Source organism: Micropterus salmoides, unplaced genomic scaffold, assembly GCF_014851395.1.
Source record: "Micropterus salmoides isolate LMB-PRFRI ecotype aquatic unplaced genomic scaffold, ASM1485139v1 Ms_hic_scaffold_2, whole genome shotgun sequence".
NCBI lineage: Eukaryota > Metazoa > Chordata > Actinopteri > Centrarchiformes > Centrarchidae > Micropterus > Micropterus salmoides.
This window is the reverse complement of record NW_024041150.1, coordinates 34,169,427-34,195,197: the sequence shown is the minus strand read 5'-3', so window position 1 is coordinate 34,195,197 and position 25,771 is coordinate 34,169,427. Positions and strand designations below refer to the sequence as shown.

The window sequence follows — 25,771 nt, the reverse complement described above, 5'->3', positions numbered from 1 at the left end:
GACACAAAAAAGTCACATATTTTAGAATAAAAAATGTATTTTGAGAGTAAAAAATTACATAAGAATTGATGTTAGGGTAAAGGCTCGTATAAAACTGTTTTGGGTGGTTCGAATAAGGTTTAAAATAAAAATGTAAAACTTGACCCAAGACAGTGTCTGCTCACAGCGACAGGGGGAAGACTGTGGGCGGCTCTTTCGGCTTGTCTGCATGTCTGGGATCAGTTTACTACGTCTAAACAGTTGTTGGAAAACCTAACAACTGACTGTAGATAAGCCCTACAAAGTCACCGCCTATTTTTACACTTCGATTGAAACGTGCGCGATTGGTCAGAGCTATTGACGCAACGCACTAATATCCTTTAGCGATTGGTCCGAACGCCCGTCCAAGAATGTCAGTCAGAGTGATGGGCCAATCAGAGCCCCACTCGGCGTCTTTGTTCCTCCCGTTCGGTCTGTGACGCAGAGGGTCATGTGTTGTTTGTGCTCTGGCCCGTAGAGATGTGTACAGGAGGAGAAGGGAGCGGGTAGCTAACCGAGCTAGCTGGATCTTCCCGATCACGGCTGAACGTGGTCATGTTGCACACGGTAGGCTTCATCTCATGAAAAACGCCCGCGTTGGATTACCGCGCTGCTAAAAGGGCAAAGGGACTTGTTGTTTTGTTTTGTGTTTTGGACGGAATAACAAAGCCGGTCCGTGAGGATTGCGAATCTGAGCCGTTGCGAGTCAGCGTTAGCTGGCCTAGCCGGACTCGGGAGCTCGTCTCCCAAAACAAGAATGGGGTCTAGGTCCACTCGGATTAGCTTGCTAGTAAAGTGACCTTTGATTGTATTCTGTGATGGCAAATTTCACGAATTACCAGGAAGGCAAGGCAGCGATGTTGATGGTGGAGACGCAGCAGAGGGACGCGGGGACGAAATCTGCTGCCGCCACCGCAAACGGAGACGGCTCGGTCGGGGAACCCCCTTCCCCGTTAATTAATATCGGCGGAGGAGGAGGCGGCGGCGGCGGCGGCGGCTCTCGTTTCCATCAACATTTACCGCCCTCCAACCACCAACACCTCGGCCACCATCAGCCGCCAAAGGATCAGCAGCAGCACCACCACTACCAGCTCGCTCCGCAGCAGCATCTCTCCGGAGAAAACATCGCGGAGTCCCCGGTAAGGAAAGCCTCCTCCTCGTCTCTCAGCCAGGTATACGCCGCTGAGGACCCCGCCGCTTCCTCTGCCGCAAGCAGCAGCAGCAGCGGCAGCCATGTATACGCGGCTGTGAACGTCGCTAACAGCTTAGACGTTGTGGATGATATTCGAAAATGTGGATATTTAAGAAAGCAAAAACACGGACACAAGAGGTTTTTCGTGCTCCGGGCTGCCAGCCACCTCGGGCCGAGCCGCCTGGAGTACTACGACAGCGAAAAGAAATTCAGGAACAGCCTGCGCTCCGCTGCCGCGGCCGCCGCCAGCGGCGGAGCGGTCGCCCCGTCTCCCCCGAAAAGGGTTATTTACCTCTACCAGTGCTTCACGGTAAACAAAAGGGCGGACTCTAAAAACAAACACCTCATTGCCCTTTATACTAAGGACGAGTACTTTGCCATTGTGGCTGAAAACGAGCAGGAGCAAGAGGACTGGTACGTAGCTGTCAGTGAGTTAATGAGTGAGGGCAAAAAAGGGCACTTGGATTCTGACGATCTAGATGATGGATACGGTACAGTCACGCCTGGTACTGTGTTTAAAGAGGTGTGGCAGGTGAATGTGAAACCTAAAGGACTGGGTCAAACTAAAAACCTCACAGGTGTTTACCGGCTATGCCTCTCAACTAAAACCATTCACCTCGTAAAGTTGAACTCAGAAACCCCCTGTGTTAACCTTCAGCTGATGAACATCAGACGCTGTGGACATTCAGAAAGCTTCTTTTTCATTGAGGTGGGTCGCTCCTCCTCTATTGGGCCCGGGGAGATATGGATGCAGGTGGATGATTCTGTTGTGGCCCAAAACATGCATGAGACCATCTTGGAGACAATGAAAGCCCTGAAAGCGTATGCAGAGTTTCGGCCCAGGAGTAAGAGCCAGTCATCAGGCTCCAACCCCATGCCGTTTATCACAACACGGCGCCACCTGGGCAACCTGCCACCGAGCCAGACGGGCCTGCAGCGGCGGTCGAGGACGGAGTCCGTCGTCGGCACGCCGCCATCAAGTAAGAGCTCTGGGGCTAGTGGTTATCGCTTTCGAACATCCAGTGAGGGTGAGGGGACAATGAACCGGCCGTTCCGCTCCGCCACAGGAAGCCTGGTTCACCTTAACTCCGCGCGTGCCCATCATGGTCGTCAGGAAGGGGGTAGCAGCGGCGGAAGTGGTGTCGCCACAGGAAACGCTGGCACCAGCACTGGTAGCGCACGCTACGTCAGAGCCATCCCAGGGTCATCGTCGTCTATCTACCACGCCCGCTCCGCATCGCTGCCAGTCTCCCACTTCCCCTCCACCACCAGTCCAGTGAGCGTCTCCTCCAGCAGTGGCCACGGCTCCGTCTCTGACACGCTCACCCGCCCGTCAAGTGCCTCGATATGCGGCTCCCCATCTGATGGCGGCTTCAACTCCTCAGATGAGTATGGCTCCAGTCCTGGTGACTTCCGGTACTTCCGGGTGCGGAGTAACACACCAGACTCCCTGGGCAACACCCCACCAATCAGAGAAGAGAACTGTCTAAACGATTACATGGCCATGGGCTGGAACCGGGAGGTCTTCGGCACCACCGGGGGCTCTGGAAACAACAGTGGAGCTGACACGCCGCGGGATGAGAGCACGTCAACAACAGAGGATGAACGCTTGTCCACATCATCATCGCTGAGGAGGAGGACTCACTCTTTCTCTAGACAAGCTGGTGGTGCAGCTGGCGGTTCTGGCGTGGCAGTTTACCAGAAAATGACCCAGACCAACTTATCATTGGACGAGGGGTCAGATGTTGTGCTGCCATTCGGCAGTGGGCTGCTTCGTGGTGGGCCATCCTCCTCCTCTTCCTCGCTCCGCTCTGACTACAGCTCCTGCTCCGAGCACAGCCAGCAGAGCCGTCCCTCCACCCTCTCCCAAATGGAGGCCGGTGGCGAGCGCCCGCCCCTTTCCTCCTCCTCTGCCAAGGAAGACAGCGGCTACATGCCCATGATGTGTGGCGTGGCTGCGTCGCCGCGGGACACTCCTCCCGACTACATGCCTATGCAACCCGGCTCTTACTCCCATCCCGTCTCCCATTCTCCTCAGTTTCACAGCCCAGCTTTAGGTCCCCGTTCAACCCACCATCACCCCCACCCTCAGCTTCAATCCTCCACAGACTCCCAAGGCTACATGATGATGCTCCCAGGGGGCAGCGGCAGCTCCCCTTCTCCAGGACATGCCTCCCCCAGCCCCCACAGTAGCTCCAGCATGGCAGGTGCCAGTGGGAGTGACAGCATAGCAGAAAGACCTGAGAATGGAGAATATATGGACATGTCGTACAGCAGCAGTGGGGGGCGCAAGCTCACAAATGAAGGGAGCAGTGGGTATTACACACCTGGCACACCTGAGGGCACCCCAAAGTCTTACAGCCCGTATTTTTCCCTCCCTCGCTCTTACAAAGCCCCCACTAGAGAGAGGGATGAGAAGGAATATGGGGAGTATGTTCCTATGAGTTCTCCTGCCAAGCCAGTCTATTCATCAGTTGCCACATCTTCCATGTCAACACCAGAGAAGAGGGGTGGGGGAGGTAGTAGCACCTCCACTCCATCTCACCCACCCCCACCTTATGGAGCTCATCATACGACCACAGTGATGGCTGACCGTCGCGTTGTGAGGCCTAACCGCCTCCCGTTAGGCAGAAGAAGCTTCCATGGTCCTCTGCGGGTTAGTGAGCCCTCCACAGTGTCTGCGGGCACCTCCACCTCAGTCCCCACGACTGTCGGCTCATCTGAAGTGCCCTCCAGTCCCGGAGAGTATATTAACATTGAGTTTGGGGATCACTACCCCCACCAACAACAGCCCCCCGCTTATCCTCTCTCTGCCCAAGACGAAGCACCTTCTCTGGGATCCAGTAACCACCGTCGCTCCCCTCCCCAGCCCCAAACTCAACAGGACTATATGAGTGTTGAGGTGGGAGTAGACCAGCAGGACAGCACTGCATGTGTAGGTAAAACCCAGTCTCCCAGACCCAGCCTTGTGGCCCCCTGGAACCCACCCAGCTATATCCGACCCCTGGCTAGCAATCCTGGGGTTCTGGCCTCCCCTGGAGTCCCTGCCGGAGGTCACTGGAGGTCGATGGGGGACGACTACACAGACATGACTTTTAACCTCAGAGGTGAGAGGACGCAAACAAGCCCCACAGCCATGCTGCAGCATCTCTGTGTTATTGAGGGACGTTACAGCCACGCCCCCTCCGCCGCCTCCTCCTCATCCATGTCTCCTCCTCTCCCTCCGTCGAGCCCAAGCAGGGCACCAACACACCAGCTGGAACCCAAGGTGGTTCGGCCCGACCCCCAAGGCAGGAGGAGACACAGCTCTGAGACATTCTCCTCTACGTCCTCCTCTAATTCAACTCCCTCTGGAGGAGGACTTGGGCCTTCATCCTCAGCCACCCACACCGCACAGGTTAACCCCACGGCCCCTAATGGATCTTACCTATTGGAGGGTCAAGCTTCCAGATGGGCCAGCTCGGCATCTTTTGACAGTATGTGGGTGTCCATGGACTGTCTAGGGGACTCGCTGGCTCACCACACTCCATCAAGAGCCGTGGAAGTGGGCACGGCCTCCGGGATCTCTGCATCCCCCTCCCCCTCGGGGGCCGGAGCTGCCAGAATGTGCAGGAACATGTCTGTGGGCTACCAGAACGGCCTGAACTACATTGCCTTGGAGCTGAGGGATGACGGGAGTAATACCGCAGCCTTGGCGTCGGGAGCTGGTAGCAGCAATGGTAGCTCAACGGCGGCGGTGGCGGCGGCAGGGACGGTGCCTCTGCCGGAGAACGGAGCCTACGCCAGTATAGACTTCATCAAATCTGATGGAGTCACCACAACAACCAAGGGTGAGTAAATACAAGTCTGTGTGTGTGTGTGTGTGTGTGTCAAGTTGTCACTCACAGCCAAACGATGCTCAGATGTGTTTGTCTCCTCTGACAGCCATTGTTTTAAAGGCTCTGTTCTACTTTCATAATCATATTTGGGATGGAAACCTTTGTCTGGAGTTTACACAGCCTCAGCAGCCAGCCAGGGTTCGGGAAAAAAAAAACATAGCATCTTGCTTTGTGTGTGCGTGTAAGGATGATCTTTCATGTGTGAGTAAAAGAGAAGAGAGGGATATTTTTCCCTCACTGAAATCCAAAATAACTCCTAAGTGCTGTATGCTATTATTAGTCATATTATATCAATTTGCAGCGCCTCTAGTGAATCTATTTTGGATTAAGTCTGATCTTGACAAGGCTGCGTTCAGGCGCTTTGAGCAGCCAGACGTTTTGTCTTTGAAGGCATCTGTCCAGGGAACTGAAGTCTAGGCTTTAACAGTGTTGGCGCAGGAAGTGGCACCGACACACGGTTCATCTTGAGGTCTGCGTGTGTTGTGTGCAAGCAGACTGGTAGACAATTAGCTTTCTGAATGAACTGAAGTTTATCTGAGGTGAAGTGTGGACTGAGTCACCCAAAAAAAGGGCCCTGGCTTCCTGTCTCTGTAGCTGGTGTTGTCTCTCTGTGCCTGTCTGTGCACGTGCCGCTGTTTTCTTTGTGTCAGCATGTGTGCAGAGTGCACTAATGTTCGCAGCCTTTTGTCTACTGCAAGGCTATCACTTGAGACACTTTTCTACATCTTTGAAAAAATATATTTAATTTACACAACACATGGATGAGCGCCATGCCAGCAGCAGCAGCAGCAGTTAATGGCAAAAGCATCCTACAGCACAATAACCTGGCAGTAATTTAATGTTCAGTTTAAGTCAGTAATCAATTTTGAGGGCTGCGACTAACTGTTATTTTCGACAAATCTGCAGATTATTTTGTTAATCATTTTTAAGTCTATAACATACCAAACAAATAGTGCAAACAAACGATGCCTGTCATAGTTTCCCTAGAACCCTAGGTGACGTTTTCAAACAGTCCAAAACCCCCAAAGACTTGGGCTGCATCCACACTACTACTTTTTTGTTTGAAAACAAAAGAAATCTCTGTCCACACCAGCATTTTGGCTGCGTATCATCAGAATTGATCCGTCTTTATTAAAACGACTAAAAACGCCATTCACATACGCTGGGCGTGCGCATGCCGGTGTGGAGAGGAAACTGATTGTCTAGCCTTCAGTTGCAGAAGATTTGGCTAAAGAAGAAAGTACTACTACAGCCGACAATGAGGTGAAACTGTTACTGAAAGTAACACAGGAACTGTACAAAACAACTATGGCGCCGGAAAACAGACTGGGACGACATGCAGCATACAAGTGTTATTTACACAGTAAAAAATATATCGATAAAAATAACAAAACACTTATACCCTACCCCGGAGTTTTAAAACCAAAATGGGGTCAGCAGCGTTTTCAAACTTCTCCGTTTTACGTCTCCAGATTTGCGGTTAAAGTCTAGAGTTTTAAAACTAGTAGTAGTAGTGAGGATGCAGCCTTAATTTACTGTCATAACAAAGAAAAACAAAGTCTACACATTTGTGAAGCTGTAACTAGCTCTTGTTTGACATTTTTGTTTGAAAATTGACTGAAACTGTTAATTTATAATCAAAATTGTTGCTTTAATCAATGAGTCGACTAAATTCTTTTAGCTCTAATATGTTGTATGTAGTTTTGTTAAGCTTTTAACCTGTTAACCGTCTTTCAATCATTGTTGTTTAGGGTCTAAATGTGGCCACTGTCAGTCTGTGCTAATGTCGTGTTCCTCTGTTTGGTCTGTTTCTTGGTCACGTTACAACATTTTGTGACTGATGTACTGGAAATGTAGTAAATTACTTCTTTTGCAAGTTGTCTTGTACTGCTTTGAATAGTCACTGTTGAAAACGTTAAGTCAGACCTCCTTCAGACATAATTACTCGCTCTTCTAACTGCCTTTTGTAGTTGTGATTTTCAGTAGTCGCTGCCTGAACTTGTGGCGCTTCAAAGTTATTTTAATGTTTCAGAAATCTGACTTGCTTTGCAAAACAAGAACTCAAGAACTCACACGCAGTTGAATCAACAACATTATGAGGTGTGTGTGTGTGTGTGTGTGTGTGTGTGTGTGTGTGTGTGTGTGTGTGTGTGTGTGTGTGTGTGTGTGTGATCTCCACATCAGCCAGCAGTGCAGCAGGTACCTGAAGCCTTAGTTTGCAGTACTTGTACACTGTTGTTCCTTCACAAAAAGCTGCTGCATGTGTTTATGCTACTCTTCTCACTAGAGCTAGAGCTGCTGATCTATTAGTTGTCAACTATTATATTTATTGCCAACTATTTTGATCATTGATTTATCGGTAACATTTTTAAGAAAAAAAGAAGGAAATTATTTGTTACCAGCTCCTTAAATGTGAATATGATCTGTTCTATTTACTCTTCCACTACAGTAAACTGAATATATTTGGGCAGAGGACAAAGCAAGACATTTCAAGTCGTCATCTTGAGCTGGGGGAAACTGTGATCGACAGTTTTCACCATTTCCTGACATTTTATAGAGCAAACAGCTAGACAATAATGGACAGATTAATCAACAATAAAACAAATAATTGTTAGTCGGAGCCCTACCCTAAACTATGAGAGTAAGAAATAAGATTCTGAAAGATGCAAGTAAATCTAAATATTGAAAGCTATGTTCATTTTTGAGTTAAACAATTGTTAAATTATAAAGTACTAGTCATCAGTTGTTTTTCTGTAGTCTTACTGATTAATTGGCCAATTGTTTCACCACTATACATGTCCAAATACTGTCATATTAAAGCAAGTTTACAGATCACAACAGCTATAGTTTTAAAAGTATTATTGACTGGGTTTGGTGTGCTCAAGAGAATATTTATAAGTCTTTTAGATGGATGTTATATCTGTGCAGTGTATAATTGTCCGACACAAAATTCATGATAATATGCAAAATCTCATCAAATAAGCAAAATAACATTCAGTTTGTATAACTGTGTGTCACTGTGCAGCGTTAATCAGACTAAAAGCTTGTGCACAACCTCATTAACAATTCGGTTACTTTTTATTCACAACTTAAGCATCAATCTATTTTGGCTGTAGCTCTTTGGATTCACAGTCATCTCTAATTTCCTTGCAGACGTGAGTTTGCTACAGCTTTAAAGGCAGTTCTGATGTTCCTGCGTGGAGATGTTCGTGCACAGCAAAGCACTCGGTTACTTCATGTAGAGTCCATACATGGGTGTGTGTGTGTGTGTGTGTGTGTTAGTGCTGAGGTTAGGTCTGCAGTTGGTGTCGCAGACGGCGTGTTTGACCAAAAGAGGATGTTTTGACTCCATTTTCAGTCTTTTACTTCCTCTTTGATCTTCCCCTTTTCTCTTTCACCCACTCGTCCTCTCCTATATTCTCTCCTCCCCGCGTTCTCCCCTCGCTTCCTCCCTGAATAGTCGTTTTTCTCTCTCGCTTTGTGTGTGTGGGTGCGTGCATGAGCGTGAGTCAGGATTTTCTGCGAGCGCCGACTGACTCATTTGTTTATCGTGGTGCTGAATGGAGATGAAAGAGCTTGTGTGTGTGTGTGTGTGTGTGTGTGTGGTAAATCTACTGTGCTGAATGTGTGCCCGCCAGCACAGGAGATCAGCTGGCACTCAAAGGGCTCAAGCCACATCCCATTGTGCGTGTTTGTGTTTGCCCGTCTGTCTGTGTGTACTTTTGTTTTCAGCCGCTGCAAGCAGGTTCATTAAGTGTGTTTTGGTTCATGCAGTCCACGGTAGCGTTCAGAAATACTAATCCATGCCAACACACACACAGTCTCTCTGAGTCTTAGTCTGCGTGTGTTTGTCTTACAATTTATGCTCTGCATGTAGGTAGGTGTGTGTGTCTTTGTACGCGCTGAGTCATGGCAGGCAGCCTTTGATGTGGCGCTGTAATTGCAGCGGCGGCGTGTCAAGGCACACAGCGGGGCCGGGAGGAAGCGCATCATCATCATCCAGGAATGCACTTCCTCTCAACTGCGGTGTTGAGCTGATACAGGCACACCTGGATCCTTGACCCAGAGGAGAGAGAGGGAGGGGGAGGCCGCCTTTCTGTTCAGCTGTCAGGGAAAATCTGTGTGAATCTGTGAAACGTTCCCATAAATATTAAACAAGACGTGAATTAGGTGTGTTTACAGGAATAAACACTACCTGCAACCCTTAATCAATAACTTCATGTACGAAGAAACAAAATCACATTTAGATTGAGACTGACGTTAAGTTTTGCCCTTCTTTGTTATGTTAACCATATTTACATTGTCATAAAGGTGTGTAGGGCTGCAAATACCGATTATTTTCATTGTTTCTTGATTAATCCACTAATTGTTTTATCAATATAGTGTCAAAAAATACAGAAAGATGCCCATTATAATCTTGCAAATTCTTAGTATTTTTTTCAACAGTCCAAAAAACCAAAGGATATTCAGTTCACTTACATAAATGAGAAAGAAAAGCAGCAAATCTGTAAGTTTGAGAAGCTGAAACAAGGGAATGTTTTACATTTTTGTTCGAAAAAGAACGGAAATAGTTAATCACTTACATACATTTTCTGTCTGAGTAATCAACTTAAAGTTTCAGCTTAGAAGGTTTGCAGTGTATTTCCAGCATTTCTCTTTGGGTTAGGTTCAACTTGTGACCTCTGCTGATGGAGTTTGTTTGTGTTTGGTCTACTCTACGTTGTCATAATATTTCATGCACATAAACATTCAGTCGCCCCCCAAAAAACTTATTTACTGCTGAATCAATTCATCATTTAAAGTATATACAAAGGAAAATTCTGCCTTTTCTGCTTCTCAAAGCGTCAGGATTAGATGATTTTCCTCGCACAATATCATCTTTGTGTTTTGGACTGTTGGTCAGATAAATGTGTAACAGTAATTGACAGATCAATAATGAACATAATAATTTGCTGCAGCCCAGCTGTAATCAATCAAACCTTTTTAAAGCAGAGATTTGCTGCAGTAAAGACATGTTGCTGTTATGTGAGCTAGAGCTTAAACGATTAGTTGATTAATCGATTAGTTGTCAACTATTAAATTGCCAGCTATTTTGATAATGGATTAATAATAAAATAATAATAATAATAAAAATAAGCGCTTTGAGTCCACATGTCCAAATTCGCTGATTATAGCTTCCCAAATATAATTTTTGTTCCTTAATCTTTTCCTACATTTACTCCTCTATGACAGTAAACTGAATATGTTTGGGTATGGGATAGGGCTGGACGATATGGCCAAAAATGTTATCACGATAAAAAGTGTCATCTTTCAGTATCTATAATTATCATGATAAGTGACGATAATTGAGGTTTAAACCCTCCCTATGCTCAACACTTGAGGCCAAACAGTGGATCACTTTGCAAATCTGAGGTAGAACATTCAAAACAATTATGATAAAATCTTTTGCAACAAATACACATGAGTAAAATTAAGTAAAAGCTTTTTTCAGTCCTTTTTTCCTCAACAAAATGAAAAAATTAAGTCCTAATTCATTTATGATTCAAGTGAATAAAATCAAACATTTATTGAATATTTATTGAACATCTGTTATATTGTTATTGGGGGGGAAAATGATATTACGATAATTGTTTTATTGTCCAGCTCTAGTTGGAGACAAAACTAGACATTTGAGGACGACGCATTCAGCTTTGGGAAAAACTTATCAACATCTTTCACAATTTTCTGGACCTAACAACTAATCGATTGATCGAGATAATGAAAATAATCATTAGTTTCAGCCCTAATGCGATCTAAAGGTGGTTGTTGCTTTGACCAGGCAAATTTATGGAGCGCAAAATGTTTTTTTTAATAGATTTAATGAAGAGTGTGGCTGACAAAATAACCAACTTGAAGACGTCCCTTTGCGCTCACTGTCTTCTGACATTTTATGGACCAAACGATTAATCACTGATTAATCTGATTAATGGATTAGTCAGTGAAAATAATTGTTTTACAGTTTAGCGAACTCCATATCAAGCTGAATGTGTCTTCCATCAGTTTTACCCCTGATAGAAGTGACGGCGGTGGGAACCTGCCCTTTTCTCCCCCCACCGCCTTCGTGTCCCAGCCAAGTGGATATGAGTTGGTAAAGGGTTAGGCAGAGTGTGAGGGGAGGAGGAAGTAAGATGTGAGAGAAGATGGTACGAGGCTGCCCTTTCCTACCTCATTCCTGCCTCCACGGCCAGGCGCTTCTATATTTACAGCTCTATTTCCAGACTGACATGAATTTATGGGCCGGCCCGAGGCATGCTCGTAACAGGACCCCCCTTTTTGCTCAGTGTGTGTGTGTGTGTGTGTGTTTGTGTTGCATGCAGAGGTCTCTCTCTCTTTTAAATAGCCAGATATACATGTCCACAGATGCTAGAATTATTAACCATCATGCGTACACACAAAGCAATTTTGATTTTAAGCAGCCATTCTGACTGTCACAGGGAAAAACTGTTTATGGCTCTTTAAAAGCCCCCAGTGAGGTTGAAGTTCTGCCTGCGTCGCTCTTTTTTAGCGTCCTGTTTAGCAAATACATAATCTTAAAATAACGTGCGCCGTTTGATCAGCGCTTTAATTCAAAGCACTGACATGCTATATGTGCTTTTAGCATGGGTGGCCCGCGCCGGGAAGCATGGGAATCCATAAAGCTGGCAGTGTTGGTGTCTAGTGAGCTAAACAGGGAATTGATCCGCTAATCCTGGACGTGTTGGCGCCAGCAGGGCTCCCATTAGTCAATGAATTCCTGGAGTATTACTGAATTTAGGGAGGTGTTTCACAGAGGCCTAAATTTCAGCTTAAAGACTGTACATCGGACAAAATAAGCTGAAGGTGTCCACTAAGTATTTTCTAGATCATACAATCAATCAAGATCATGCAGGATGTATTTCACATGCATCTAGACCGTTGTTGTTATGAGCTGTTATCTCCTCTACTCAGAGGTCATCAGAGCGGTGTGAGACCTGCTTCATCTTATTGAGCTTTTCTGACCAGTAGAAAAGTGATGCATTTTTCCCCAAGTCATGCAAATTAAATAAAGTCTCGAACAATGACTGAGCTCTATACAACAATTGAGGTGTGTGCCTCACACCCAGCAGTGCTTACTCAAAAGGAAGTGTTGTGTCTCATCAAATGGACCTAAACACCGTCAGCTCTGTGGTTTTCAGTTACTCTTAAGTGTAGATCTCATAGGTGGTCTTGAGCATTATTCTGTCACTGAGGTGCCTGTTTCTCTCAAACATGAATGCTCCTATTTCTTCTGTACTTCCTTCATATTCTCCCCCTCCTCAAATGTTCTTCCCCACCTCATTTTTTTTTCTTTCTTTTTTTTTTATGCGTTTTGTCTCTGCCTTTCTCAGACACGTGGTAACAATAAAGCAGGAGAGTACCCCTTGAATGACTGGAATGTGATGTTAGATATAAAGTCTGAATGTGTGTGCAGATGTGTTTTTAACGCACGCACCTGTGTTCATCTTTTCCAGTTTCTGGTGACCTTTTGACATGCACGCTTTGAACAAACTAGAATGACTCTAAAATGTTTGCATGGCACAGAAAACTAGGGCTGCACAATTAATCGAAATATTATTAAAACTGCAATATATTGAAAGCATTATCCAAATCACAGAAACTGCAATTTTTGGATGAAGGTAAACTGTGTGACTGCGGAGATGCCGGCCTATAAATCTTATTCTCCGGATGTAAGTAAACATGTTTAAACAAATGTCACGTCATTATAATTTAATAGTTTTCCTTGAAAATGACAATTGTAGGGCTGCAGCTAACAATTATTTTAGTAATCGAGTATTCTACAGATTGATTCATCGAGTAATCGGATAAGAATGATTTTGCTCCCCGTCCCTTCACACAAACTCTCAAGGCATAACCAGTCAGAGAACAATAACAACAAACAAACGTACGTTTATACATTTACAGCTAAGAATTGTGCCTTACCTTTGCTAGCCTTCATCTCAACTATCAATCATGAATTAAGTTAAATGGTAATGTTAAATTTGCATAATCGCTGTTATGTTTTTTTTACCATATCGTGCAGCCCTACAGGAAACAAGAAGTTTGAGCAGAAATCTCAGATTTGTTTACCTTTTCACCTGCTCCACTGACAAGCTTAAGATCATCAGATAAAGTCACAGACATTACATGGTTGGAGTTGGAACATCAAAAAAAAAATTATTTTTGGCAGGTGGTTTTCATTTTAGTTGAACATTTCACAGATTGGATGTGTTTTCTTATTACTTAAACAAGAAAAATGTCTGACTTCAACAGAAAAGTGATATAATATTTATAAAATGGCCCAAAAATGTGAAAATGTTTCGAGTGGTTTTTGTTTTAGTGCACAATATATTTTATTTGAAGACTCACTACAGTACTTAACCATTTTATCCCATTAAATAAAAGTACATTTTGGATTTTTGTTGAATATGTTACTTAAAACTTATTCATAAACAAATGAAATACATTTGAACACAAATGACATTACTGAGAACCTTGTATTAGAAACCAGTTTCTTACAGATATTTTTTAAATCATCTTGAAGATGATAATTGTCATTGCAGCCATGTTTTGCCTGCTTTATTTAACCAGGAGTGACTGATGTAACTCATCCACTCCTTTCTTGTCCCTCTTAACCCCACCACCAAAAGAGATGTGCTCAGCGATTCAGAGGTCTGAATTATTTGGAGGTAAATGATAAATAAATGATCATTTATCTCAGAATAGCTTCCGAGTCATATATCTCCAAACCTATGGAGGAATAGTCGAGGCTCTGCTTTTCACACAAATAGTGTGTTCTTCGTCTTGGGTTCAAAAAGGGCGGAGAAATAAAAATATCAAAACACGGCCACCGCCCACCTACAGCTGTAACCCAGAATCTGTGAAATTATAAAGCCAAAAACAATCAGTGCCCGATCAAATTCTCGTCAGCTTTCCTTCCTCGATCTGCACGTAAAAGCCCCCCCCCCCCCCCCCCCCCTAATCTGCTGTCACACCAGCCAGTGTCAGGTCAACACGTTATGCTCACTGCTCACTCCCTTAATGCCTTTCATCTGTTGTCCCAGCTGGGTGAATGGGGTTTAGAGAGAGAGAGAGACCTGCTCACATCACAGAAGCTCAGGACAACAACACACTAGCCAGAACCGTCAGACCCAACAAAATTCACAGCGACTGAAAAGGAAAATTACATAACCCACTGAAACACAACACAAACTACAATGCTATTCGGCCCTAAAACACGAATATACAACAGCTGTTTACCTGAGTACAGTACAAGACGTAAACCGGAATCATTACATCTAGTGTGTTATTCTGTTTCAGTTCTGTTCAACTTTATGACTCTGCTTTGGTGTGTGTGTGTGTGTGTGTGGCAGTAATGTTGTCGTAACGTTCATTCCAATAAAGCTATATTGAATTGGAAAAAAATGAGAGAGAGAGATGGGTGGCAAATCGGGTCAGGGAGGACGAGAGGGAGAGAGACGGTTCTGGCTCTGAACACCTGCCTGTGTTGTAACGACGCAACAAGCTGTTAGCTAATGCAGGTGTTGTGCCAAACGGTGTTTTTATAACCCGATTTTGTGGCGAGTCTGTCTGTGTGTGTGTGTGTGTGTGTGTGTGTGTGTGTGTGTGTGTGTGTGTGTTTAACTGAGGTCAGCTCAGGTCGGCCAGGCTCCTGTCCTCAGAGCGTTGTTTTGATCAAAGCCCTGGACTGCAGAGAAACCCAAAGACCTCAGACTGCTCTCTCTCTGGCTCTGGCTCTCGCTCTCTCCATCTCACACACAAACACACTAAAAATCAAGTTTTCTTTATTGTCATGACCACAGTTAAGAACAGTGCTGCCCAAGCTTGATGTTTACAATCTTGAGTACAATAACTCTGTTATTGCACATTAGGGATGAAACGATTACCGGTTTAACGGTAAACCATGGTAAAATTCCCGAAGGTTATCATTACCGTACACATTTTAATTACCATGATAACCGGGTACGGTTAACCGCGCTGTTATAATATCACGGCAAACACTGTCCAGCGTCTCCCAGAAGCAGGTGCGCATGCGCAGAATGCAACGTGGGTTTGTTTGGGACACAGTGGAAGACAACGCTGCCGAGATTTTTCAGTCACTCTGAAGTCCAGTCGTATTTTAGTTTTTATGAGAGCGCTGAGGGAAACTTGATTGAAGTAAATAACCTTATAGTTAACGCAGGGTGAGTTAACTTTTAGCTTTGGTTTGTCTCTCTGACTTGCTAACAGCGTGTAAACTGAAGCTCTCAGTGTTGCTGCTCTTGTAAAAACGCTACACGTTGTTCTGCTGCTGTGAGCGTCGTGTGACACGTTACGCAGTTTAGTCAACCAACCAGCATATCTAGAAACGCTACAGACTCCTCTGTATTTATGTCAGTTGTTGGGCTCATTGCAGTTACTATCACTGTCTTCTAAAGACTTACTTGTTTGTATTACCTATAAAATATAAAATCTTGATAATGCACACTTAAATGATTTTCATATGCTTATGCTAAAAGGTATTTGCTGTTATTTTATTTTTTATGCAAACAAAATGGCATTTGTATGTGTAGATTTTAATATAAAACTTGTTGAAATGGTTTCAGTGTGTTTATCAATACCGTAATAATACTGATAACCGTGATAGTTTTGGTCACTATAATCGTGATATGAAATTTTCATACCGTTTCATCCCTACCCACGGTCATGGAATTTTATTTTCCAGGCCTGGAGAAGTCATGAAATAAGATTTTGTCATATGAGATATAGGCAAAATTACATCTTACTGTGTATTTTATGGATTAATCAGTGATCAGGGTTTTTATGGGACAGATTTCTGGAAGCAGTATTGACGGATACCTCTCACCAATCATGGGGTCTATTTGAAGCCTTCTGTTCTATGTGTGGCATTATTTATTTACTAATTGTTCTTGCTCTTGCCCAGCACTGTATAATGTGCATTCACTTTAAGTGAGAAGAAAAGACATTTATTAGCAGGCAACAAGTGCAACACGTTCCACTCTCTCTCTTAGACACAACTTAATCAAAGCAGCCTATGCTTGGTTATTGGGAGCATAACAGAATGACAGATTTCTTTTTCTAATAGGTTATTTCTTATTTTACCACTTAGTTCTATTTAAGTTTCCACCTTATTTTAGTGTTTACTCACAAGCGACTTTAATCTGCCTTGCTTTTCCCTTCAGGTCTCACACACCTACACCTCTGGTCTCTTATTGTAAACACACCGGCCTGCTCGCCCCGCCTTTCTTTTTCTCTCTCCCCATATGTTTCTGCTTTCTTTGTCAGCAGTATGTTTTAAGTCGGCCAACAGTTTTGGATTTTTCCACCCGGGATTCAGTTTCCACAGCGGCAGGTGAGCTGCGTGTGGAACGAGGTGTGTCGTCGATCGAAATGATCAAAACCTCTCTCTGTGTGTCGCCGGCCGTTGATATGCCTAAGGGGCGTTGCATCATCTGATCGACTGTTTAGATTGAATGATCAGCGGCCGATCAATCGGAGCACCTTTAATCACATGTCCGTCTCTCCTTGTATCTTTCCAGCAATATTTAAAACGGATCTGCTGAAGAAATTGCTGAAAAGCAACATATTTTGGTGAGCATGCGAAGTTATAGTCCGTTTCCTGTAGTTGATTCGCTCTGAAAGGCTCCAAGTGATTAATTTTGTGAAAGGATTCTGTGTCTATTCTATGTACTGTACATTATTAAAAACTGTATACACATTAAGTACAACTAAATGACTGTACTACATAATGTACTATTGTGAAAGGGATTACAAAATCATTTAAAAATCAGGGGACATTGCAAAGCATGCCCAAGTAAATATTGTGTAGGTCTGAGAGGGTGTTTGAGTTTTATTTTGGCTTAGAACTTCTTTATACAGGCTGCCGTGTAGCAGGAAGTGTTGCTCCTCCCCTCCCTCTTGTTTTTGGCATATTATTCCCCACCCCCATCTAGTTAATGTCTCTCAGTTTCTGTTAAATATTCTTTTTTTGTGTACTGTCACTCCTCTTCTCTGCGAACCGCATGCTCCTGTCTTTCTGTCAGTCAGTCTGTTCATCCATTCCTCCATCCCCCTGGCTAATAAACAGAGAAGCAACATTCCAGCAGTGCCCCCTGTCAAAGCATCTGTATTGAGGCGTGCTGCTCACATTGTTGTGTCAGACAAAGCCTCGCTCTCAGTGGAATAACCCAGCTGGACGGCGGCCATTGACAGGGTCATTCGGGGCCGCTAGGCTGCACCAAAACAGCAGACCTGACGTGCCTGGGCCCGGCCACGATAGCAGGGCAGGAAACAAACTTTATGTGTGTGTGTGTGTGTGTGTGTGTATGCGTCTGCTTGGCAGCAAGCTATATCCAAAGTTCACCGGCCACGCTCAGTTATTTACCAGGCAAACAGTTTTTCTTTTTTTCATTCAGCGAGTAGTTTGTACCAAGCCGCTCTCTCAGTCTCACATCTGCACGGCTTCTCTCTGACACCTCGGTAACTGTTGTACAAAAGCCAAAATACATTTGCTGTGATTAAGCTGCAAAGGAATCTGTGGCTTGTTCCCATAATCTTCAATATTACAGTTAAATAACCTCTCTGAAGTGTGTGTGTGTGTGTGTGTGTGTATATTAGTCTACTAAAAGGCAACGTGGTTGTTAGTCATTTCCAGGCTTTAGCTGACCCGGAGAGTCGGGGTCTGCAAAATGTCAACATTTACAAATTTTTGAAAGCTTTTTTTTGTTTGTTTCATAAAACCCCTCGGCCCACGCAAGGCCACGTAACCCAAGAGTCCCAAGTCAGACAGATTCCAGTCAAAATTAGTCAGCACTTGGCTTCAAAATGTCTGAAAACAACTAATATTGCCAGTCCAAAACCACTGTCAGTGAACCAGCCACATTCCTGTGGGGTAGGGGGGTCACATCAGGCAAAAAGAAAACAACATTTTTTTTTTTCTCCATTGGCCACAGTAGCTGTCACTTTTATGAATACTTCTTATTTTTACAGCTGCAACTTGAGATTATTTTCATTATGGATTAATCTGCCCTTAAACAAATTGTTTTGTCTACAAACAGTCAGAAACTGTTAAAATGTTTGTTTTTGCCTAATGGTGACGTCTTAAGATCCTTTTGTTTGTCTGCCCAAATGTCCCAAACCCAAAGATCATCATGTATTACTTTACTATCACATGAGGTAACGAAAAACCACAAATCACCACAGTTACTAAACATATGTTTAGCATATTTGCTTGAAAAATTACTACAACAAGAATTCAGCCATCAAAATATTTGCGCATTAGTTTTCCATCAGAGCTCGCCTTTATACAGAGAACTTTGTTTTAAGAAAAGAGCAGAGCTTACATAGAGTGAAAAATTGACTTCTTCGACTTATCCATATTCTGGATAAATATCATTATTTACTAGATGATCACATCTAGAGTGATCCTCTCTGCATTTGTATTTTTATTTTTACCATTTTGGCCTTTATTGTTGTTGAAGCCAATATACTCAACATATACTGTAATCTTATAGTTACTGGTACTTGTAACTATCTCTGTGGTCTTTGATGGGAAACTTTATTGTTCCTATTTGTTGTTGTTGTAGTTAGGTATGCTGTTTTTTATTGTCGCAACAAGTTTATAACCAAATCTGAGAGATTATTGGAAAAAAAACTTACTGATACCGAGGTGCCTTATAAAATAGGGATGCACCGAAATTCAAATTCTTTGCCGAAGCTGAATATAATGAAAAACTTTCTTGAATACTGAACAAGGTTTTTCCCATTTATTTTGCCAATGTTTTTTTTTACAGAGACATAAATTTAATAGTCAAATTGAGCTTCTTACTCTGTGTTTCCCACAGGTTATGGAGAGACTATGGTAGGTGTTCGATAAATACATTTACATTACATTTATTCATTTAGCTGACACTTTTATCCAAAGCTATTTATGTCAGAGGTTGCACGCCTCTGGAGCAACTAGGGGTTAAGGGTCTTGCTCAGGGACACATTGGTGGATGGCTTACAGTGGGAATTGAACCCTGGTCTCCCACATCATAGACAAGCATCGTATCTACGTGCCATCACCACCCCTATAAATAATGTTGTATGTGGTCCTCGTATCATGTAATATGAAGACTTCATAGCCTCTCTTCAGGTAGGAGACTCATACAGCAACACTTGTCTTTGAAAAGACAGAAAATAACAGGATAAAGCCGCTCACCTGCCTGTCAGCTCGCACTGGTCCGTTTCAGTGGATTTACCATAAAGTCTTGCATACGTGTGCACTCCAAATTTAGGTGCGGCTAGCTTAATTGCCTTCTCAGAAACGAGTGACAGAAACACTCAGGTCAGACCTTTTGTTGCCTTTGCTAAGAAGTCAGCCTCAGATGGTGTGGAGACAATTCAGCAGAACAGTGTCTGCAAACGGTGATTCATGCGTCTTTCTCTGACACTTTAAAATGCTTCCACACTGCCGACATGTCAACGTAATTGTTCGTTAAAATTTATTTCGTCTTTTGACGTATTAGGCCGAACACCGAAAGTGCTTTTGTTGCTATTTTCATCTGATTAATTTCAGTGGCCAAACGTTGGGTGTATCCCTATTATAAAATGTAGCCTTGCAATAAAGTGTTGACCGTATTCGAGAGTGGATCTGGATTTTGTATAAAACATTTAATACCAGTCATTGTATTTTGTTGTTTGTTTGTTTTAATTATCTCTTTCTCTCTTATTTTCTCACAGACTGAGTGACGGGTCGATAGAGGTTCCATACCTTCCTCCTCATCATATCTGCTCGGGGCACTTGACTCTGCTCGTGACCTATGGCCTCAACCCTGCCGGTGACCTCTGACCTCTTCACCTACCCTGAGAGGCCGCTCCATCCTGGGTGCAGAAAAACACCAACAACATAACAACAGATGACAAAAACGCTTGCGGTTTTTTAGTTTTTATGTGTATGTCATCTTTTATTTTTTTGTGTTTTTATATGCATATCTTGTCCTGTTGATTTTTCCCTCTCACAAACCCCCCCCCCATCAAAGTCTTGTCAGATGGTTCTGCTTCTCCGTACGATTTTAATAAAGGGAGGCTAGAATACTAAGCAAAGGCATTATGGTACAGAAACTTATATGTTACATTGAATTTAAAATATTAATTTTTTATCTTTTATTAGTCTTTTTTACCCCATGCATAATCCATCCTGGATACGGTACCGTACAGTTATTACATTGTGGACAAAATTGTATAATGTATTATTTTTTTTTTTTATGGATTACATGGTACAAGCTGGTGGCTGGATGGAAAGTACCGTGCTTGTTTCCATACTTTTCTGAGTGAGGTACGGCACAGTACCAGCACCCTTTGGATTACCATTTTTGCGTAGCGTTTGTATCTCAGAGACAAAATATTGCGTCTGCGGGCCAGTTTCTAATACGATGTACTGTGCCAGTATGAGTTTGTCACAGTGTGCAGCATTACTCTCCTCATATTCTGTTGCACATATTATTTATTTGTTGCGATAGGTACAAATATTCCAGTACATTTCTTTGTTTGCTTTCATGACACTCGGTACTCGGCATTGCGGGGAACACCGGCCACCAATCGAATGCTGGAAAGTTTTATTCGTCTTAAAACTTACTCCTCTCAGAGCCTCTTTGCTGATAAGGGAATCAAACTGAGGTGTTTAAAGGAATAGTTCAACATTTTAAGAAAAATGTATTCTATTCCCTTGTGTTACATGAGAAGATTGATACCCCTCTCATGTCAGTCTGTTAAATACAAAGCTACTGCCAGCAGCTGGTTAGCTTAGCTTAGCATAAAGAATGGAAGCAGGGGGAACGGCTAGCCTGGCTCTGTCCAAAGTTGTAAAGCCCACCTGTAAAACTCTGTTTAACATGTCATGTCTTGTTTGTTAAATCCATAGAAATAAGTGATATATGAGGAGTTATATGCGGGACTATTTCCTGAAGTCTTGTCATCACCCATCCCTCTGTAAAATGGAGAATTGTCGCTTTTACATGTGGCTTCTGCAACAAGTTAAACAAACGAGATATAACATTTTAATTAGTGAGCTTTAGAGTTGCTGATAGGTGGATTTAGTCACTTTCAGACAGAGCTAGGCTAGCTGTTTCCCCTGTTTGTTTAGCATAAGTCTTTATGCTAACCTAAGATAACCCAGCGGCTTTCTCTACTACATATAAAACAGAAAACGAACTATTCCTTTAAAAAAAGACATTAGTAATAAATGAAGGAGCTTGTAGAGGAAACTCAGCTGCTATGGCCGTTGGATGGAAAAAGTTGTTTTACCGCCCTGCTGCTCGGTTACGTTAGCTTGAGGAACTTGGTAAACGGAAGAAGGACATTTTTATTTTTTACATTTTCAGTTTTACCTCATACGGTCCGCAGCATAGTTCAAGTTAGCGAGGTTGAGTGGCAGCAACACAAACGCACGCCATATAGAGACACACAACGCTGTGAAAGGTAAAAGGACAAAGTACAGACGTTGACCCTGGGATGCAAACACAAGACTAATGCACACTCATGAAATCTCTGCAAGTGAACCGTATACTGTACTTTGTAGGCAGTAGCATGTATGCTGACACACAGAGTAATCATGCAGCCCTCGGCGACTCTAACTCCTGCGTGCCCCGTTTCTGCGCTTTGTCAGTGGCTCTTGATGACGTCCATGACATTTCACTTACACACACATAGGCATGCCGGGGTGTTCTTCATTGGCTCTGGGTGACAGAAAGAGGTTTCCAGTAACCTGAGCTCCAGCTCCAGGTGCAGCGCGCTGGTCATAGTTGCCCTGTTACACACAGCCACATGTATGCGCACACAAGTTGGGGCAGGCCGTGAACACCCACCCCAGTCTTAGCCGGGCCTTGCTGCCCCTTCTCTCTCACACTTTAACGGACTGATATGCCCATATTTAGCATTTCTACCCGCGCTAGTCTCCCATGACTATTACCCACATGACTGTTTTCATATAGAGAAATGTGCATAAACACAAAGACGGACAGCTAACGCAGCCCACAGAATTTCATTCTTTTTGTTCAGTATTCACTCATCTGATGCTATCTTCGCCCCGTTCCTGATTTTTCCCTTTTTTTTTTTTATCAGCCCATTCTTTTTTGTTGTTTTTTAATTTGTTTGGACGGATGAAGGCTTGTCACTCTCACCGCGCTTTTGTGTGGGACGCATCATTATTGTCCATTTAGGGCCCCCGCACAGCAGGGATGCTAAACTGGGAGGGAGGGACTGAGCTGAGGTATATTTAAATTATTTGGTTTAGAGAGCAGCAGTAGTGTGTTTTCCAGTGACTGCAGGGACTGGTCTCAAAGTGAAGGTCAGTTCGTGGTGACTGACGGCTTACGTGATGCTCTCTGAACTGCACAGATGCGGTGAACTCTGCACATCTGGTACTCCATGTTCAGTGAAACACATTTTCATCTACTGTTTGAATCGCGTTGATGCACCTATCTGATCACAGAGTGTGTCAGGTATTTTGTCAATGTCAAGACTGACTCATTAAAGGGGTAGTTTGGGATTTTTGAAATTAATCTGTATGATGTGTAGGCTACCTATAGTAGATGGCAGTCAGCATGTCCCCAGTCTGCAGAAGCAGAGTTGAGAAAAAGCTAAGCAATGTACTGCTGTGGACAGGATCCAAGTGTACGCTGTATTTAGAATATTTTCAGCGTTTCCTTGCTGTTGCACTCATGCGTAGGAATACAGAAGTTCCAAAGGAAATAGCTGTCTGATGGCAAAGTAAGCGCTGAAAATATTCTAAATATACCGTACAATTGAACTGATAAGTTTTTTTTCCCCTCCGGAGTGCCTTCTTTTAGGTGGTTAAATACATTTTGCTACAGACCCTGTCCACAGCAGTACATTGCTTAGCTTCTTCTTAACTCTGCTTCTCCAAACTGGGGACATGCTGACCGCCACTGACATACGTACCTCATACAGGCTCATTTCAGAAATCCTGAACTATGCCATTAACCAACATTATAACACTTTCTTGCAATCACCAAAACATTTCATATCCTAGTCCAAGACACAAGCACACCCATTAGGCGCTCCACTTAAAATATATTTCAAATATCGTTACCACTTCCCTCCATCCCATCTCCCTTTTAAGCGATGAGGCTGTCTGTGTGGCTCAAAGCGTGGAGGTTAATGCCAACATTGTCTGTACCGTTGACTGTATATAAAGATGGACGACTTCGACAGCTCCTCAAAATTGTAGACAAAACATCTCAATTGGCGTGGACGAAAAAGATTAATAAGTAATAGTACACATCAAATAAAATTTTTCCTAAAGAGTGTTGATTTTTCTGACGAGTTTGGTTTTAATTAGTTATTAGATGCTATAAAAAGGAGTCAATGTCGCAGGTGCTGTATTTTCTTTCCCTGCAAAGATTTTCGACAACTTTGCCTCTGATTGGTTCGTACTCGTTGCCTCTGTTGGTTAGGGGTAGGGTGGAGTCAGGGATAGCCAATCGGCAGTAGAGTATGGAGCAGGACTCGACACAGAGCTCGTGTCCATCAAATGAGAGTTGTCATAAATATGGTATGTTAAAAAAATTACCAGCCAGGATTATGGCTTCATTTTTGTACTGTGGGAGGAAGTGGAGACACGTCGTCCATCTTTATATACAGTTTTTGTTTGGTACAGTAACAGGAAACAGGAGAAACCCCCTTTTTACCCGCTAAATGCTCTCTGGAGGGTTGGGATAAATAAGCTAAACTTCCCCCGCAGCAGGCCCTGTGAAAATCCATAAAATGCTGTTAGGATTTTAAGCCTGTGTGTCTTAAATGTACAATAAGAACAATCTGAGTTATTTTCCTTTTTCCCCTTGAGCCCTTTAAACAAACAAAGAATTGAATATAAGAATATTTAGGCTGCTGTGACCTGAGACAAACAAGAACATCTTTTGTTTGTTATGTTTGGAAAATGTTTTTTTGTGTGCTACAGTGACGTGTTGCTTTTGAGTTTTCAAAGCTATGGCAAAAATGGTTGAGCTGGATATTTTTTTGGGGGGGGGGGGGGGGATTTCCCTTAATTTATTTAAAGCATTATTCAAAAATGGATATTTGTCCTTCATGTCTGATTGCCTTCATGTTGAATTTTACCCCGTTTAATTCTTTGTCATGACTGAATTCATTTACACAGAATCTGTGTTTATTACGGCAACAATTCAACCTCAAAACTGTCCTCAATGTTACTGATAATGAAGTTGAAAATCAGCTCTTAGGAATTTTTATTGTTAGGGGGGGAGAAATGAGAAAGAAATGAGACCTACGTAAAATATATAATCCTTGCAGAGAAGAGTTAGGGTACTGCATCATTATGCAAACTTTTATTTCCCTTTTTACTCTAATCTTTTGGTTTATTTTGTATTCTAGTTTACAGAGGGAAAATAATCATCTTATTTTTGGTTGTTTTGTTGCATTGGGGCAACCTTGTTTCTCTGAAGACAAAGTGATACAAGGGTAGTATTTTTTTTAAGAGTACATAGGCATTTTGCAGTTATTTGTATAAAGAAATGGGTTACAACCTCTGCCTAATGTTTATTTTTTGTAACTATATTACAGTTTATTTGCTGCTGTGTAGTACAGTTGGAAATGCTGTCGATGGCAACCATAATGATGAAGATGATTTTCATTGCCCTGCTATCAGGCCTGTTTACTCCCCCTAAACCTTCCGGAGAATTTCGGTGGTAGGGGGGGGAGCAAATCCCACTCTACCCTGCTACCTGTGTTCTTAGTTTCCGAGTTGAATGCTGTTGTTGATTAGCTTTACAGGAAAGAGAGTTTTAAAAAAATACTGTGGAGGTGTGTATCCTTCGTATGTGCATTATTTTTCAGCAATGTACGTCCTATATACAAAAGAAGAAGAAAAAATAGTTTAGAAAATAAGAGAAAACTGGTTGAAATGGAAATCCTCCTTCTGTAAATAAGGAAAACTCAAGTTGTCGCTTTTTTCATGTTATGATCGGTGCCTCAGCAGGTGCCCCCTCCTTATTTTGTTTTTGTTTTATTTCCTTCTCTTTCTTTCGCTCTCTTTTTTCCTCATAGAGGGAAAGGGGGGTAGGAGGGGTACTCAGAGGCGATTTGAGCATCGGCATAGTGTTTATATTTATCAAAACTTTTTTGCTTTCGATAGAGCTATTGCAATAAAAATGTGTTCATGTAACCGCCGTGGTCTCAGCTGTCTTTTTGTGTGTGCGTGTGTGTGTGTGATGTGTCATCTGAGAGAACACACACAGACAGACACACACACACACACCTGTTTAGTTTTATTTATTTTTTAACATGAACAAGACTTCCAATCAACTAAGCCAGAGAGTTTTGACGTCACTGAAGAAAAAAAATCTGATGTGAATGTACCAGAAATGTTAATCTTTGTTTGTGTGTTTGAGAGTGAGTGTGAGCAGGTGTTTGCTTTACACACTATTGCCTGTGACCGACACTCAGGCGAATATATTTTGACACAGTGACTGATTGAAATGTTCCACAAAGTCTGGCTTTTATTGAAGCAAAAACAGTTTCACCTCGGCACCTGGAGGAGCTAAGAACAAGAACATAACTTCTATCATCTGGAAAATGTGTGTTTTTTAATGTGTTCACTCACACTGAAGGA

General features: G+C 43.1%; 1 protein-coding gene across 1 annotated transcript; it reads left to right on the top strand.

The window, feature by feature from the left end:
* The first annotated feature begins 469 nt into the window (after positions 1-469).
* Positions 470-25,328, top strand: LOC119911576 (insulin receptor substrate 2-B). Its single transcript, XM_038730479.1, has 2 exons — positions 470-5,040; positions 19,867-25,328. Exons 1-2 carry the CDS (start codon positions 837-839, stop codon positions 19,869-19,871), a joined length of 4,209 nt encoding a protein of 1,402 aa, XP_038586407.1. The 5' UTR covers positions 470-836; the 3' UTR covers positions 19,872-25,328.
* The last annotated feature ends 443 nt before the right edge of the window (positions 25,329-25,771 follow it).